Source organism: Dromaius novaehollandiae, chromosome 1, assembly GCF_036370855.1.
Source record: "Dromaius novaehollandiae isolate bDroNov1 chromosome 1, bDroNov1.hap1, whole genome shotgun sequence".
NCBI lineage: Eukaryota > Metazoa > Chordata > Aves > Casuariiformes > Dromaiidae > Dromaius > Dromaius novaehollandiae.
This window is the reverse complement of record NC_088098.1, coordinates 63568122-63583349: the sequence shown is the minus strand read 5'-3', so window position 1 is coordinate 63583349 and position 15228 is coordinate 63568122. Positions and strand designations below refer to the sequence as shown.

The 15228-nt window shown below is 46.2% G+C and overlaps 1 protein-coding gene across 2 annotated transcripts in view; it reads right to left on the bottom strand.

The window, feature by feature from the left end:
• Window positions 1-14108, bottom strand: part of TMTC1 (transmembrane O-mannosyltransferase targeting cadherins 1) — a 150535-nt gene extending 136427 nt beyond the window's left edge. The window contains exons 1-2 of one of the 2 annotated variants that reach the window (XM_064514668.1): window positions 13792-14108; window positions 741-918 (exon numbers count right to left, since the gene is read on the bottom strand). In XM_064514668.1, coding sequence (XP_064370738.1) covers window positions 741-918; window positions 13792-14108 — 495 coding nt within the window. Of the gene's footprint in view, window positions 1-740; window positions 919-3226; window positions 3246-13791 lie in introns of those variants that run through there. The other variant, XM_026116946.2, reaches the window with a different exon arrangement.
• Window positions 14109-15228: the final 1120 nt, after the last annotated feature.

Genomic DNA, 15228 nt, shown 5'->3' with positions numbered 1-15228 from the left:
ATTTCACTCACTGATTTACAAAGGCTTGTAACAGGACACTATAACGTCAGTAGTGTCTTAGCTAAAAAATGCATTTCTCTTTAACAAACGGATAGCTAGACATCACATTTCCTTTTCAAAGACAGCAAGACTCTTTTTATCCACAAAAGTAACTCTCAAAACTAACAGACTGTAGTTTTAGAATAACTGTGTCTTTAAATGTTTTCTTACAAAAAAATAAAAAAGCCCAATATGAGCTATCACACTGTAAACTTGCCATGTTTTTCTATTAAACTAATGACTTTTTCTGAGGATGATATTCCTAGCTTTTAATTGAGAGTAACGTAAATTAATCCACGATCTTGTCCACAACACATGCGAAGGCTCCCTTCACTTTTTCTTTTAATTGAGGACTGTGGAGAAAGACTCAAGGCGTGGAACAATGTCTCAGCAGGAGATGGCTGCCTCACCAAGTGCTGTGGCTTGAGGAGACAGTGGGACTCCACATTTTTGTCATCCAAATGACTGTCCATTCATTCCTAGCATCACTGATGAGGATTGTCAATTAGAGTCCAGCACCAGAGCAGAAAAATGGCAAGTATTAATACACTTTTTTTAATGATTCCTGACATTTTAAATATAGCACACTTTCATCTTTGATCCTCCAAGCAAATATCGCAAGTACCACATTCTGTATGACTCATAGTTTTTTTAAAAAAGTTAAGTTATAAATTTTTTTATCCTCTATGTCACATACTTACAGCCTCAGTGTGAATGGGATGCACAGCAAAGAACAGTGCTGTGACAAAAGCAAGTCGACAGTCCTTGAACACGGCTTTGTCACAAGTATACATCAGCACAACAGTCACTAGACAGTGTAAAATTACATTCACTGCATGGAAATAGAAGGGGTTCATACCAGCCAATAATATGTTTAGCCTGTAAGAGAACAAAACAGAACCGTAACTAGACCTTGTAATGGCAGGACATCTTTCAAATCCTCTGGCTTATGTTTTTTGCCTTGTTTGCAGTCTTCTAATGTAAGTGCTCTTAAACTAATTAGGGAAAATTAGTCTGAACTTCTGGTTTATCTGATTAAAAAGAAACCACTTCCCCGACTCTCCTTTTAAAATATGTGGTTGAATTTGGCAAACTTTACGACACAAAGATGGGACAGGCTTGTGCCGTAACATTAAGTTTACTGCTGTTAAGCAATATATGTGCTTCTGTAGCAGGAAATAATACAGCCCAATGTTAGAAGTACAGCACTTGTCCTATTTCTCTGTTGGCACCTTCCGCAGTAGTCTCAGCCACATGACAGCTTTACAATATGGGTACTTATTTCCTACCATGGAATAGATGATTTGCTTGTGAACAACAAGGATTCAGTAGAGCACTGGAGCATATGCTTCAAGTTACACACACATTTACTCCCATTTAACTTTCAAAATACTTTCATGTACTGAAGGCTAAGCATTTATTTAACTGCTTTACTGAAATCAGGTCTACACCACCAAGCTGCTTTAATAGTCAGCATCATTTTTATAAGTACAGTGGTGACTTAAGTTGGCTAACATCTCTTTAGAGTGAATCTTGATGAGACAATTAGGGTTCATTATTTGTGGCTGCCATAAAAAGAAAATAAACAAGTAGCTGTTACAACACTTAATCCACAACATGTATTCACACATTTTTCTGGTCGCTGTTTTTTACAGGCAACTTACTTAACAGCTGCTGACAGGCTTTGCTTTATGAGCTGTTGAAGATAACTTGACTCTCTTTAGAATTAACCATATCTGTACATTTGGACAAATACCTATATACATGGTGTCTCTATATACATGGTGTCTATATATAATGGCGATTCCATATACAAACAAGGAATTTGGAAGTATTCATGTTAAAGCACGCTTAAAAGAAAAGACAAGACACCCAGTAAAGAAGAAAAGAATCAATCCAAATAATTTGCATGTAGATGTAAGCATGTTAAAGGGATAGCAATCCTTTGTCCTGTTGTTACTACGGCTTCAGTTTTGCCACAATGCACATGGGTCAACAGCAACGCCACTGAGTTGCTGCTACTACATAAACACCTTAGTTTTTGTAAAACAAAGGTGGTGTGTTGTGTCTGTGAGGGCCAGACAACATATGCTTTTCATAAATACTCTCTACATTCCTTACTCACAAGCAGAGTGCTATCTGTCCTGGGCTGTGTTTCCCAGGTCAGTCTGACTTGAACAGGGGTCTCGCTTGTGCATTCCGGTGTTGTTCCCACCGGAGTATTTGTGGAGACAATGGCTGAAACCAGCAGAGTTTGGGATAAGCATGATTTTAGCATGACTTGACCTTTCACTTTGAAGTATAGGTTGATGCAACTACATTTTGACAAGACATCAGTCTGTGTGATTCAAGAATACTTAAAGAGGGGGTTGGTTTTTTTTTTTTTTTTCCTTTTCTCCTGCAAACCACTCCAGGTCTGTAGTACACATCACTTTCCCTCATTTCTGTCAGACTCAGATGATAAAAACACAACAAATGGCAGTAAGAGATGCCCAGAAAAAAGCTTCAGTTATAAATATGCTGCAGCAGCGGAAACCTCCAGGCCTAAATCTTGGTTTCAGAGCACTCCTCTAGAATGAGGGGCACCACAGGCCACCCTGCCCAAAAAGGAGTCAGACTGCTCAAAATGACAGTCTAAGCAAAATTCCCACCCAGAGGCATCTGCAGATGTGTACAACAGCAAGGACCACCTGCAAGACCAGTTTTTTACACAAATGAATTGTTCCTCGCTGCAGATCGGCTGGATGGAGCACAGTCCCTTTAAAATCTCCAACAGTACGCTCTGGCAGCCCGATTTCTGGAGAAGGCCTATGTGGGCCGGGGCCCTGCTGGTGGGTGAGGACAGTGGAGACAGCAAGTACTCAGGCTCAGCTTATCAGGCAATACGGACCCACACACCACAATATGGGGAATTCCTCTTTTCCTATTTGGCCAAGGCACGAGGACCAATCACTAAAAACACAACCTCGGACAACACTCATGTAAATCTTACATTTATCTACATGGATCACGTCTGAACATCACTCTCCATCTGGCAAAAGAGGTCTACAAGCAAGAATCAGGACCTTGTAGGAGGTCAGTCCTCCTGTCCCCATTAGGCCAGCTATCCCAAAGGTGGAATGTGCTCTTCATGCCCCTTCTTGGGCCAAACACGAAGCCCAAAAGGCCTGTAAGAGCTGAGAATTACCTGCTGTAAGGTACTGAAAACAGCTATGTAAAAGCACCAGCCTCGCTGCCTGGCTTTTCCCCCGTGGAATCTTTTAAGAAAAAGCAGAAAAAAAAACAATAACAAAAGACAAACAGAACACCACTATGCTATTAGAATAAGCCTTCCAGTAAAGAGCAAAATCTGAGCACAAGCATGCCTCTGTGTGTGTTTGAATACCATCTTTGGTGGTCCGTGATCATTAAATGCGAATGCATGCAGGTGCTATATTCACAGCAGTTTTTTTGCTGCTACAGCTCTTTGTCATAAGAAATTAGGCCAAATGCCAATGAAGGAAACATTCTTTTGTCCTGAAACAATCCCAGTGGAATGATTTTGAAATGTTAACAGTGGTTGAGTTTATTATACGTCAAACAGGGGTGAGCAAATCTAGGGCTCCAAAGAGCTCTAATCCGAGTCACGAGAACGTCACAAAGCTCCCCAGCACGCTCAGCCACCCCTGGGGAAAAAAAGGCAGCGTGCTATGGAAAGCCAAACTGGCTCCACAGCAGAGCAACAACAAAGCAACTTCTGCGTGGGGGAGTGAGAGAGCCCAAGCAAATCAACCGAAAAGACTTGTCCCTTCTTAAATTTTAACACTCTTGCAGAGGTTCAACCTTTACTTTTTTTAACAGGCATCAGTGTTACCACAGAGTCTTGCAGTAACTATACACAGTATATGGCTCAGCAAACACAGGAAGAAAAACAGAGATAGGTACCTCAAAATTAGCCTTCAATAAGAAGTGGTGGTTCTCCAACACAAAGTTCATGACCAGGAACAGCATTCTGCCATGGGAGGGAGGTTTTCTGACATTCCCATTTCTAAGCTGGCCCAAAGATGGTAAAATCTTTCATTTTTTAAGTTGTAAGCCCAGAAGGCACCAACACTATCATCTTTTTTAACATGCAGCATTGTACGGGCCCGAGAACCTTAGCCATTTCTGTATGAAGAGCATAACATCTGTCTGCATTAAAGCACTACCTGTAAGAAAGACGTAAATATTACAGCCTTGTAAGAGAGCTCAGCTAGGAAGACAGATGCTTTGGGCTGACCAGACTTTTTGAACTGCCTTTCAAGGCAGAAAGGTGTCTGCAAGCAATATTCTAAATAAGCGGAACTGAATAAAAAAGGTGACCACGCTTCTAGTGGAATGGGATGCTTGTTGGGGAGACACCATCGTCTCAGACGAGCGAGGTCTCTCCTCAGGGGAGGCCCCTGTGCAACTCTCAGGGAATAAGCGTATAGCACAGCTCCGACACCTGCCCTGCAACGGGTGCGAACGATGGGGCGAGAGCACGCCATGCCCATGCCAGCCTTCGCGGGATGCCCTCCACAGCCTGCAGTAGCGCAGCCAGAGGGGTATCGGCGATAAGCTCACAGATGGGTCTTTCTTCCCTGCTGAGCAAAAGTTTAGAAACGATTAAAGTAACTGGCAACACAGGGCATGATCCCTCGTTGCCTGACATAAGTGAGCGAGTGTTTTACAACGCAATTAAATGCAGTGAAATTGTAGATAAAACCCTGCAGCCACGCACATGGCTCTGTGCCACACTGTGTGTCTGAGTGTTGCAGCATCCCATTTGCAGAGTCACACCCAAGGCAGAGCACTGCTAAAATTACATGCCAAAGCAGGAGGTATACCCAAAGAAGAGGTATATACCCTAACATTGGTATCCCTTGCTTTTGTTAAGGCTAACACATGTTGTTCAGGAGCAGCCCAGTGCATGTTACCCTTTGCTTTTGGTGTACTTTGCCTTGCCTCCTATGGTACAAATGTGGCAGCTTTCCCTTTCCTCCACTCTCCAATCGAGGAAAAGTAATTATGTAGCTGCAGTCTCAGAAAGAGACTTTCACAGGCACAGGCTGCTGAAGGTCTACTGAGTAAACAGGTCATCAAAGAGCCTGTAAAAGAGCTCTCTAAAAGAAAGCAAATTACTCTTGCTCTTAAAAGAACAGGCAACTTCTGCCTGCCTGCCCAGCTAACCACTTTCCCTCCCTCCCCCTAACCCCAGCTACCTGTTCGAGGAGTGGTATTTGCAGAGCCAGGTCTCTGCACAATGCTACTCTCAAGCAAAGAGCACTTACTTACTCTTCCTCTAGACAAGTCAGGCAGGGACACGTCTCCTCGGGTAAGTAATTCACCTGCAGAGCACTAAAAAGCCCTGGAAACCAACGGGATTCAGTGACTTCACCCTCACAGACCCAGAACCAAAGGAGACTATGCCGCAAGAGTAAGGGCTCACAAGCCAATACCATTTTTAAAACCCAAAGCCAGTTATGTTATATAATCACCAGCACCCCAGGCTCTAATATAGCGCTTTTTATCCACTTATGCACACAAAGACTCATTCAACCTTTTATAAGACCTCTTATGATTTAATAATAATGTAAACCATAATTGGAGAGTTTCTCTTTTTACAGACCTTGTTATTATCCCTGGGCAGCTCTTGTTTAGCTTAATCTGTTTTATTATTTTCAACAGACTAACAAAAACAAAACATGTTATGAAATAGAAATGCATAGCATAATAATGATAATCTGTTATAGCAAGTAACACTTAATGGATATTCTCAGAGCATCCCACACCTCATAAAAACCCCACAGCTTTTACAGAGGCAGGCTCACGTGCAGATTTATGAGTTAAACTAATGTACGACAATTGGTTAAGCTTCCTGTGATCTTCCATCTCTTTTACGATTGTGTGATATGTACGACAAAGAAAACGTTTATGTAAACTAATGCATGATTTCAGAGCACGGTGGAATCTCCTAACAGTCTCCACGGGTGCATCTATTGTGTGCTAGGAAAATGAGTATTTGTACTCCAAAAATAGCACAGCTGCACCAGCGACAGCAATGGTTAAAGTTCCACATGGAAACAACTCAAAGATTAATGAAAAATCTATTGCAGTAAAAAGAAAATAAGCCCCATTTGTACTAACGTTTAGACGATGGCTAGCACAAGCACAGCAGAGCTCTCCTGGCACAGCAGTACTTTGGGCTGGCAGCCTTTTCACAGTACAGTAGAATATGAAAATATTAATATCTCAGAATTAAATAGAGAATATGGCTTAAATGGTTTCTTGATTATATAATGGGGGTGGACAAGAAGACAGAGGCATACCACTTCCCAAGCTAAAGCAATTTCCTTAGAGCACGACAGTCATCACTTGCAAGAGCACCAGCGAAGGGTTGGGATTCCAAGCAGCGTATTGCTTTCCAGCGTGGTGAGGAAAAGAAACCAGAAATCACAATTAGACTGAGAAGGGACAGCACCTTGGAAGTGGCAAATATGTTAGAAATTGCTAGTGAAACACTAGAAAGTGTGGTTTGATGAGCACTCCTGTGTTAAGGATATTGAATGGGTTATTCACATGGCTTTAGATTTGTCTCCATAAAAAGGCCCTGGAAAATTTAAAAAAGTCAGACCACCGTGGCAATATACAAGCCGACAAACCAGGTGTCATTTTAGCCACATTGTGAACAAAGGAGAGTTTGTCTTCAAAACTAATCTTAATTATTGTCTCTGTAACAGCAATACAACAAAGGAAATTAACATCTCACAAAACTTTTTACCATGCCACTACTGACCAGAATGTACTGCGATACACAAGGAAGCAGCCTGCGATGCTGTACAGCTCTGCACTGTGGCGGTCTCATTCACGGACTCCAATGTGCTGGATCAGAATCAACTTTATTCAAGCAAGCAAGCCCTTTATATAAGCTCCAGCCCAGATCGGTACTTTCCCGAAGGTCAAGTTCCCATCATCACTCCTTCTCATCCCATGCAGCTACTACCTTATCTACATACTGCTATTTATTCCTCCCAAGGCTTTCGGCTCCTTAACTCTGTCTTGTCCAATCCCTTGCTGTCTGCCCCTACACTGCACTGATAGGAAGTTTCCCTGAGTAAGTACAGACAGAGTGAAATACATCCCAGGGTTTAATAGCGATATGAGGGAATGACTCAGATGTTTTAACCCATCGAGCTGTACTCTGTCAAGCATGTACAGAATAAGAAATGAGACGTATTGAAGAACCCAACTAGGACAGTTGTTCATCAGGAATAGAAAACAACACTAACAGAAATCTAGTCTAGAGTTATTAGGCCTAATCAAGAGCACATTTCAAACTGGACACAAAAATTTTTCATCATATTTGAAATAATTTGGTAATCTTTCAGCTGTAGTCTCAGACCATGGAGGGAGTGCCAATTAATTTGTAATGAAACAAAGAAGTACAGTCTATGAAAACAGACAGACACTTAAGGGTGTTTTTTGGGGGCGGGGGTTGTTTTGTTTTTTAGGATGAGAGAGACAATAAATGAGAAAGCCCAGGAAAGCAGTCAGAAGCACAGTGCAGGGATATTCCCTGCATAAATGCAGGGAAATGCCCTCAGCTAGCCACCGGCAGCCAGAGCACTTCATTTTCATGTACTCAGAGTATTGACAGGGATGCTCCTGTGCAGAAGAAAGTTGGTCCAAAGCTGATTCTTTTAGGCAAAGAAGACAAAAGAAAACTGAGTGTAACACTAGTGCTAGAGGAACAGTAGGCTGGATGAGAAAAAAATCCCTAGGAATTAAAGTTTTAAATATACAACACACCAATGAAGAAAAGCAGCAAACGTAGGTGTGACAGGATTTATGTCAGCCAGATCTTTGAGGAAGAGCTGCTTGGATCTTTTAACAAACCCTTCCCCTCAAAATAAAATGCTTTTAAACTCAGAAGGCAGCCCCAGCCTGGCAGCTGCCGGCCACAGCCTGCAATCTCTGAAAGCCTCCACAAGAATCTTCCACCTTGTGAGCAACTCTCCGGCCTCCGTCCACAGGAGCCCAAGTGACCCTGCTGGTGTCCCTAAAGGAACACAACCCAGGCCTATAACCGAAGGAAGAAAAAAAAAAAAAAAAAAAAAAAATCAGACAAGTGCTACTACACATTAACCATTCCATCCTAGCTCACCTTTTCTACTTCAAAACAACATTTACACTCAGTCTGCTGGAAGAAAAATAATCTTCTGTGCATCAGTTTCATATGAGCAACTCCCGGAGCTGGAAGAAAGGCAAGCTTTGAGGCACACACACCCTCTCCCAGATCTAAAATGGCAGCTAAACAGTCTGTTGTCAGTCAGGAGGAAGACCATATATTCCAATTATAACACAACTGGCCTAATAAAAGCAACCGCCTCTCTTCACAAACCTCACCTTGCTTGTAATTTTAGCCCATTGTGGCTTCAACAATCCTACATCAATTTCATGGCAGGTATCACAATTTCGGTATGAAGAGTGATTGCTATTGCTAGGGTAGAAATATTAGACTAAGCTACAGAGAAGAAATACTGACATAATCTTAAACATTGTGATATTGCCCTAATATAGATGTACAAAGAGAAGAGAATACTTGTGCATTGTGCATACCTGACGTATTATAGCTCACTATATTACCCTGTGATGTCAAACTGTAATACAACATTAAATCAACAACAAATAAAATTAAGGTCTCTTTCTTCTCCCTCTGCTTTTTTTTTTTTTTTTAAGCTCTCTGTCCTTGAAACTCGTGCCGTCGATACAGTTGAAAAAACAGAAGCATCAGCTGTAAGCAACTAGATAGATCAGAAGGTTGGCAGTGAATTACTGAATTAATTCTCCTTTTGGCTGTATATTTACATCTAACCCAAGCTCACAGCCACTTAAGGCTTTGATCCAAAGCCACCAGTAGTCTTATATTAGGCTCTCAGTGTCCACACAGAATACTGAACTGTTGCTGAAGGATACCATTTATTTCCTAAATGTGTATGTTATCCAAACCATCCCTGATGAGTAGCCTCTGCCAGCCAAGCTGGCAGGTCATCCATTCTGCAGAGAACAGGTGAGTACAGACTGATTTTTTTTAAGTAATCAGAGTCCTACTAGGATGGTTCTGCAAGCAAATTGTCTGCAGGGGACTTTTAGTATATCCAGTGGGAGAGTTCATTTCCCCTTGAGCATGGATCTCCCCCAGCTCCTCTCCTCCCTAGAGCCCACCAGCCCAAGCACCACTGGATCGCCCATTCGTACCCTTTTCTCACAGGTCCAAGTAAATCTCCCGTGAAAGGGAGGCCAGGTATCAGTTGTGGCTCTTTGCCCAGTGTTGCCCTCCCTAGTCTTTGTAATGGCTGTGTGGCCTAAACTTGCCACTACCTTATTATCCTTTTCCCCTAGTCTTTCATCTCTCGTGAGCTGTCATTTTGGGTTCTTTGCTGAGACGGGCCTTCTGCTGGGCTGGAACACTGCCTGCAATGCAGTATCGCAGGGGCTGAGCAGGCAGGGCTTTTCACTTTCCCTTGGTCTTCGTTCACCCACATGGAAAACCAGGAGGCTGAGCTCTGATTAAGAGTCTTTAAAACTTGGTGTTCTGATTTTTCAACAGGATTTCTTCTCAGTTTCCCATCACTGTGCACCTCCAGAATAAGTCTGCTATGTTGCTGACTACATCAAACTTCAACTATTGCAATTATCTGTTGTTTTTTGTGAGGAAAACCTATAAATGGGGATTTGAAAGTGAAGGAGAGAAAGGGAGAGAGAGAAAAGCTAGCAGAATTAAGGCAGTATACTAAGGATTTCACCTTCTGCTTCAACAGTTGAGTAATATTTTTGCAAAACCACTGGAACCAGGGAATAACTGAAGTGCTATGAAGGGAATAAATGATTTATAGAACTTCTGTTAATGGAGACAAGGTGTAAGCCAGAAAGCAGCCCATTTAAATACAAAAACTGGAGTGAATTACAGAACTGGTAAGGTTTTTTTCTTCCTCTCAACATTTTATACGTTAGTCACCAAGATAGAGTATATCCTGAGTCCCAAAAGCTTTCTTCTTCCTTAAAAAAGAAGTATATCAAATCCCTTCTCCAAGTAGAAAATAGCTGCAGGTTAACAACTAAGTGACAGCACTGGATAGCAGGAAGTACATTTTTCCTAAAGACTAAACAACACCATTCCCTATCATTTCAAACCCTTCACAGGTCGGGAGTTCTGCTAGATCTGACACCTAGCAGTTACCAAGTACAATAGAAATGTTTGTAAATCAACCAGTTTTAACATTTCTGTAGTTTCTTGAAGTCAGGAAAGAAGAGGAGTTCAAATACACAAATTTAATTGAAGAATTAATGTTCACTGTTGGGGTTTTCTTTTCCTTCTGATGCTCACACACACACAAAAATTGCAGCAGTTCTGTGAATATTTAAAGTTTTGCTTAATGGTTTTAGTAACACAGGCTACTCGTATTTTCCTCTGAACACGCATACTGACAGATCCTGCGTGAATACAGTCAAATACTCCAGCTCTTTTCACTGTTTCACTCCAGAGCATTAGTCTACTGGAATAAGGACTGTCATTTGAGATTTCCAATAACTGAGGCATGCTGAACTACTGTTACAGAATTTCAGCAGTCTCCTTAAGATTCTTCTGACAGACTGATGATAATTTTTTTTTAATTGAGATCACTTCCAGAATATGTAGCATATATGTAGTATATATTCAGTCTAACAAAGAATCCCCAGGGCAAGTCCTTCCTCTTATCTTCACAGGCACGAAGGACAGCAAAGAGATGAGACAAAGTTTCTGAAGACTGATGGATCTGTAGATATAAATTTCAGCCCACCCTTCACATCTGTTCTGTATATGCAGTTTGGAGATTGCACAGATTTTGAATCTTAATACAGGAAGATTCAAAACAAGCTTTTTTTCAGATGAAAATTTCATGCCACAGCAGCACAATTGCCAGTCAGGTATAAAGAATCATACAACTATTAAAACGCATTGGTTTTAACCTGTCAGACTAGCACAGCAGAAAGTAAAACATGGGGGGAAAAAAAAAAGAAAAAGAAAGAGAGAGAGCAGAATGGTTTGGTCCCCATTTCCCATTTTCAGTAAGATCCTGCAACGCATGCATCACACAGTTTTCTTGAGTTTCCTAAATGGGTTTGAGTTTCACTAATCCCTAGCAAGAGTATTAACAAATCATGTTCCTTTCAATTTTGTTAAAAGGCAACTTCTGTGGAGCATTTTACAGCCAGCAGGGTAAATCCTTTCTCCGGGTAGAGTGCAACCAGCAATATCATGATGGGCAGGCAGGGGCGGATGGCTCAGGCAGCAGTATGCAGCTCAACCACAAGCTCAGCTTTACTTGGCAAGAGCTCCCTGTATGCTATTTGGAAGTGCTGTGTTTGAACCATCCACTCCACCCAGATCCTAAGGTCTTCTTTGGACACCCTACTGGTAGAAATGAGAGGAGAAGGAAAGCAGAGGGCTGAGAGAATATTTGGGACACAGTGGAAATAATCTTCCTCTGCAGCCAGGGATCAGGAAGATAAATGATTCCTTCCTTATTCCAAATGCAATGCCAGCCAGTGAGCAAATGACTGAGGCGTTGACCCTACATTTTATCTGTATACTTCAGTATGGTTATTATAAGCACTTGAGGATGAAGTCTTGCTCACAGAATTAGTCTCACTGATTTTATAAAGGACTAGATGGGGACAGCACTTTACCCTAAACACACACACACACACACACACACACTTTGGGGAAATAGCAAAAACAAAGCCAGTTCAGAGTTAAGACTTGTAAAAAGTGAATTAAAGCATGTAGTTTCCATTGCATTATTAAAGTTTAAGATTGTTCTGCTAATTTGCATAACATAACCTCAACCCTGCAATCTGATCTATGAGGCCGAGCCCAGCACTGACACAGCATGCAATGGAGTCAGCAATGATATATGCAGGTCCACTCACCTCTCAAATTACCCACAGTGGAGTAACGGATTAATCAGACCACACCAACAATTTGGCTGAATGCATGGTGGAGAAGGCATTCTGCATGCGCCAAGCTAACTCTGCCTCTTGCTGCGTACTTCCCCATTGCTCTCTACAAAAAATCTGCTTAGAACGTTTTCAAGGAGAATGTATAAAATCTGCTCTTAACAATCCAGCCTGAAAGCATTTGTACTGTTGGCAGTTTTGCTTTTATCGGGGATATTCCACCCATTGAGCCCTGCAGTCCCTGCTTCCCTGGGTAGCTGGATATCGATTGCCATCGTCTCCAAGCCTGCCTTTACAACAGGAAGGGTGGCAGGTGCTCTGTGGGAGTACCAAAGGGATGCTGCATTTCCCTAAACTCGTCTTGCATTATAGAAACACGCTATTTTCAGACAGGCATGAATGTTATTTATAAATATCAGGTACTTTAATGAATAGTGACGCAAGGAGAAGAGTCTACCAGGTTCTAGCCACCAGTAACACCTCCTCCTGCTATACTTCCTGCTCTCTATGTAACTTGTTCCTTTGCCTGCCATGGGTTTGTAAAGAACATCTTTACCGCTCACTTACAGACCAAACCCGAGCACTAAACGCGACCTGTAATTCTGCACCTAGCTACATCCCTTCCACAGCACAGCTCCCCCACCCAAATAATTTTTACGTACTAAAATATGATAAACATTCACCATCATTAGCATTTCATCGGAATATAGTAAGAAGAGAACAAGCTAATGCAAAGAATGACACGCTGACTGCATGAACTGAAACAAAGCTGGGCTGCTACAGCTGCTTCTCCCCTGCAAGAGAGGAGCCTCGGTTTTTCTTCTAGGATTAACAAGGGTAACTGTCAGTTACTTTGCTGCTGCCCAGCTTCTCTTTATTCCTTTACAACCGAAACTCCTCCTCAGCTCCTCTGCACACTGTACACCAAGAACATCTGAAGCATACGGGGCTGACTGAGAACTCAGTGACCAACATGAGAGACTTACAGCTGCCAGGCTGGCTACAAGAAACAACGCAGCATCCTTGAGGCAGACCTCTTAGCTTAACGTTGGAAAGACAGGTAAGAATAACTACAGGTCTGCTTCAAAACAGCAGCTGGGAAGTTTCAGACATCATCACTCAACTGCAGAGAAAAGTCTTGGAGATAAAGCGGAGGGATGAGCCGGAGGAGAAACTTAAGGGCAATTCAACGCGAACACCCTTCTCGGCCACAAGAGCTTTCTGAAAGGCTCGAGGCTCCCTTTTCTTCCCCAGTCCTCCCTTTTATGCCCCGACAGCCCACAGACGACGCGACACCTGCTCCCTAGGCAGGAGGGGAGCCGGGCGCTCCCCGGGAAGTTCCCACAGGACGGCTCCTGCCCTGCCCGAGCCCCGCGGGCCGGGCTCACCCGGGCGGAGGCGGCAGCCGAGGCCCCGCGGGACCCGGGGCGCCCCCGCACCCGCCGCCGCCGCCGGCTCCCCGTCCCGGGGCGGCGTTTCCCGGCAGAAATGCTGAATCACGGAGCCGAGGGCAGGGGACCGGCGGCGGCGGCGGCGCCGGGGAGGATCCCGCCACCCCGGGGCGGCCCGCGGCTCCGCGCCCCGGCCCCGCCGCCAGCCCCGGCCCGGGCGGGGAGCCGCGGGCGGCCGCGCAGCAACGCGCGGGGGACGCGCCCGCCGCCCCTGCCCGGCCCGTCGGGGCACGGAGGGCGCCGCGCTGCCGCGCCGGGCCGCCCCCTCGGCGGGACGGCGCGGCGGGGCAGCGGCACTTACTTGAAGGTGAGGATGCAGAGGGGTCGGTAGGACTTGTGGCTGGTGTTCTCGGCCATCCGCTTGCCCCAGAAGTCGTTGGCGAAGGCGGCGGCCACGGGGGCGGCCGCCCGCACGTCCGGGTTGTTCACGATGGCCCAGACGTCGTCGTGCACGAACTCGCCCCGCAGGGAGTTGCCGTAGCAGAGGGCGCACAGCCCCGCCAGCACCGCCGCCGCCGCCGCCCCGCTGCGCCCGCCGCCCCCCGGGCAGCCCGGGGCGGGCGGCCGCGGCGCGGCTCGGTCCCGGCTGCGGGAGCCCCGCGCCGAGCCCGTCACCATGGCCGGGCCGGGCCGGGGGCCGCCGGGCTGCGCGCTCCGGGGCGCTGCTCCGCCGCCGCCGCCGCCACCGCCGCCGCCGCCGCGGCGCGGGGAGGCAGCGGCGCCCGCATGGCGCGGGGCAGGCAGCGGGACCGCCGCCGCCGGCCGCTCGCGCTGTGCCGAGCCGCAGCCGGCCCGGCTGCAAATAAACAGCAGCCGCCTCCCCTCGCCATCCCTCCTCCTCCTCCTCCCCCTCTCTCCACCTCCTCACCTCCTCCTCCCCCCTCCCCCCGCACGCATGCTCCTTGCTGCGCCGTCACCCCCGCACGCACCTCGGCCTGCCGCCGCCGCCGGCTCGGCCCGGGGTCGCGGCCCCCCGCAGCGGGGAGCACCCGGCTCCGGCCCCCGGCGGGCGGGGGGTGCTGCTGGGCTGGGAGCGGAGCCCGGGGGCGAAGCGCTGCCTCGACGGACCCGGGGTGGCAGGTTCCCTCCCACCCCCGTCGCTTGCAGGACACGAGGGCAAAGCTGTGCCCCCCGCTGCGAGGGGCTCTGCCTTCCCCCGCGGCCATCCCCCACCCCCCACCCCCGTCACGGCCGCGCCCGCCTGGACCAGCTTCCCTCCGCGCTGCATTCATCTGGGAGCAGGAACGGCCCAGCCAGCTCCATGGCATCCACGCGGCTCCACAGCATCCGCAGCATCCACGCTGCTCCATGGCATCCACGCTGCTGCATGGCATCCACGGCATCCACGCTGCTGCATGGCATCCACGGCATCTATGCTGCTCCACGGCATCCACGGCATCCATGCTTCTCCATGGCATCCACGCTGCTCCATGGCATCCATGCTGCGGCACCATCTGTCCCAAACAGTCCCCTACCATGTTCCTGCAGGCTGGGAAGGCATTTTGGTGCCATGGAACTTGTTTTGCCTACTTCGGTCCGTCGTGCATGCTCCTTCCAAAATCACCTGAGAGCTGCCTCTTCCAAAGCATTATTTTAACAGCTGTGCTGAGCTGGAGCCCATCCTCTCCCATGTAGCTCCTTGCTTGTGTTAGTGACTCCCAATAACTTTCGCCCAAGGAAAGGCCTTGTTCAGTTCTTCTACTCAGCCACATATAAAGGTTATGTGGCCACGGCTCTT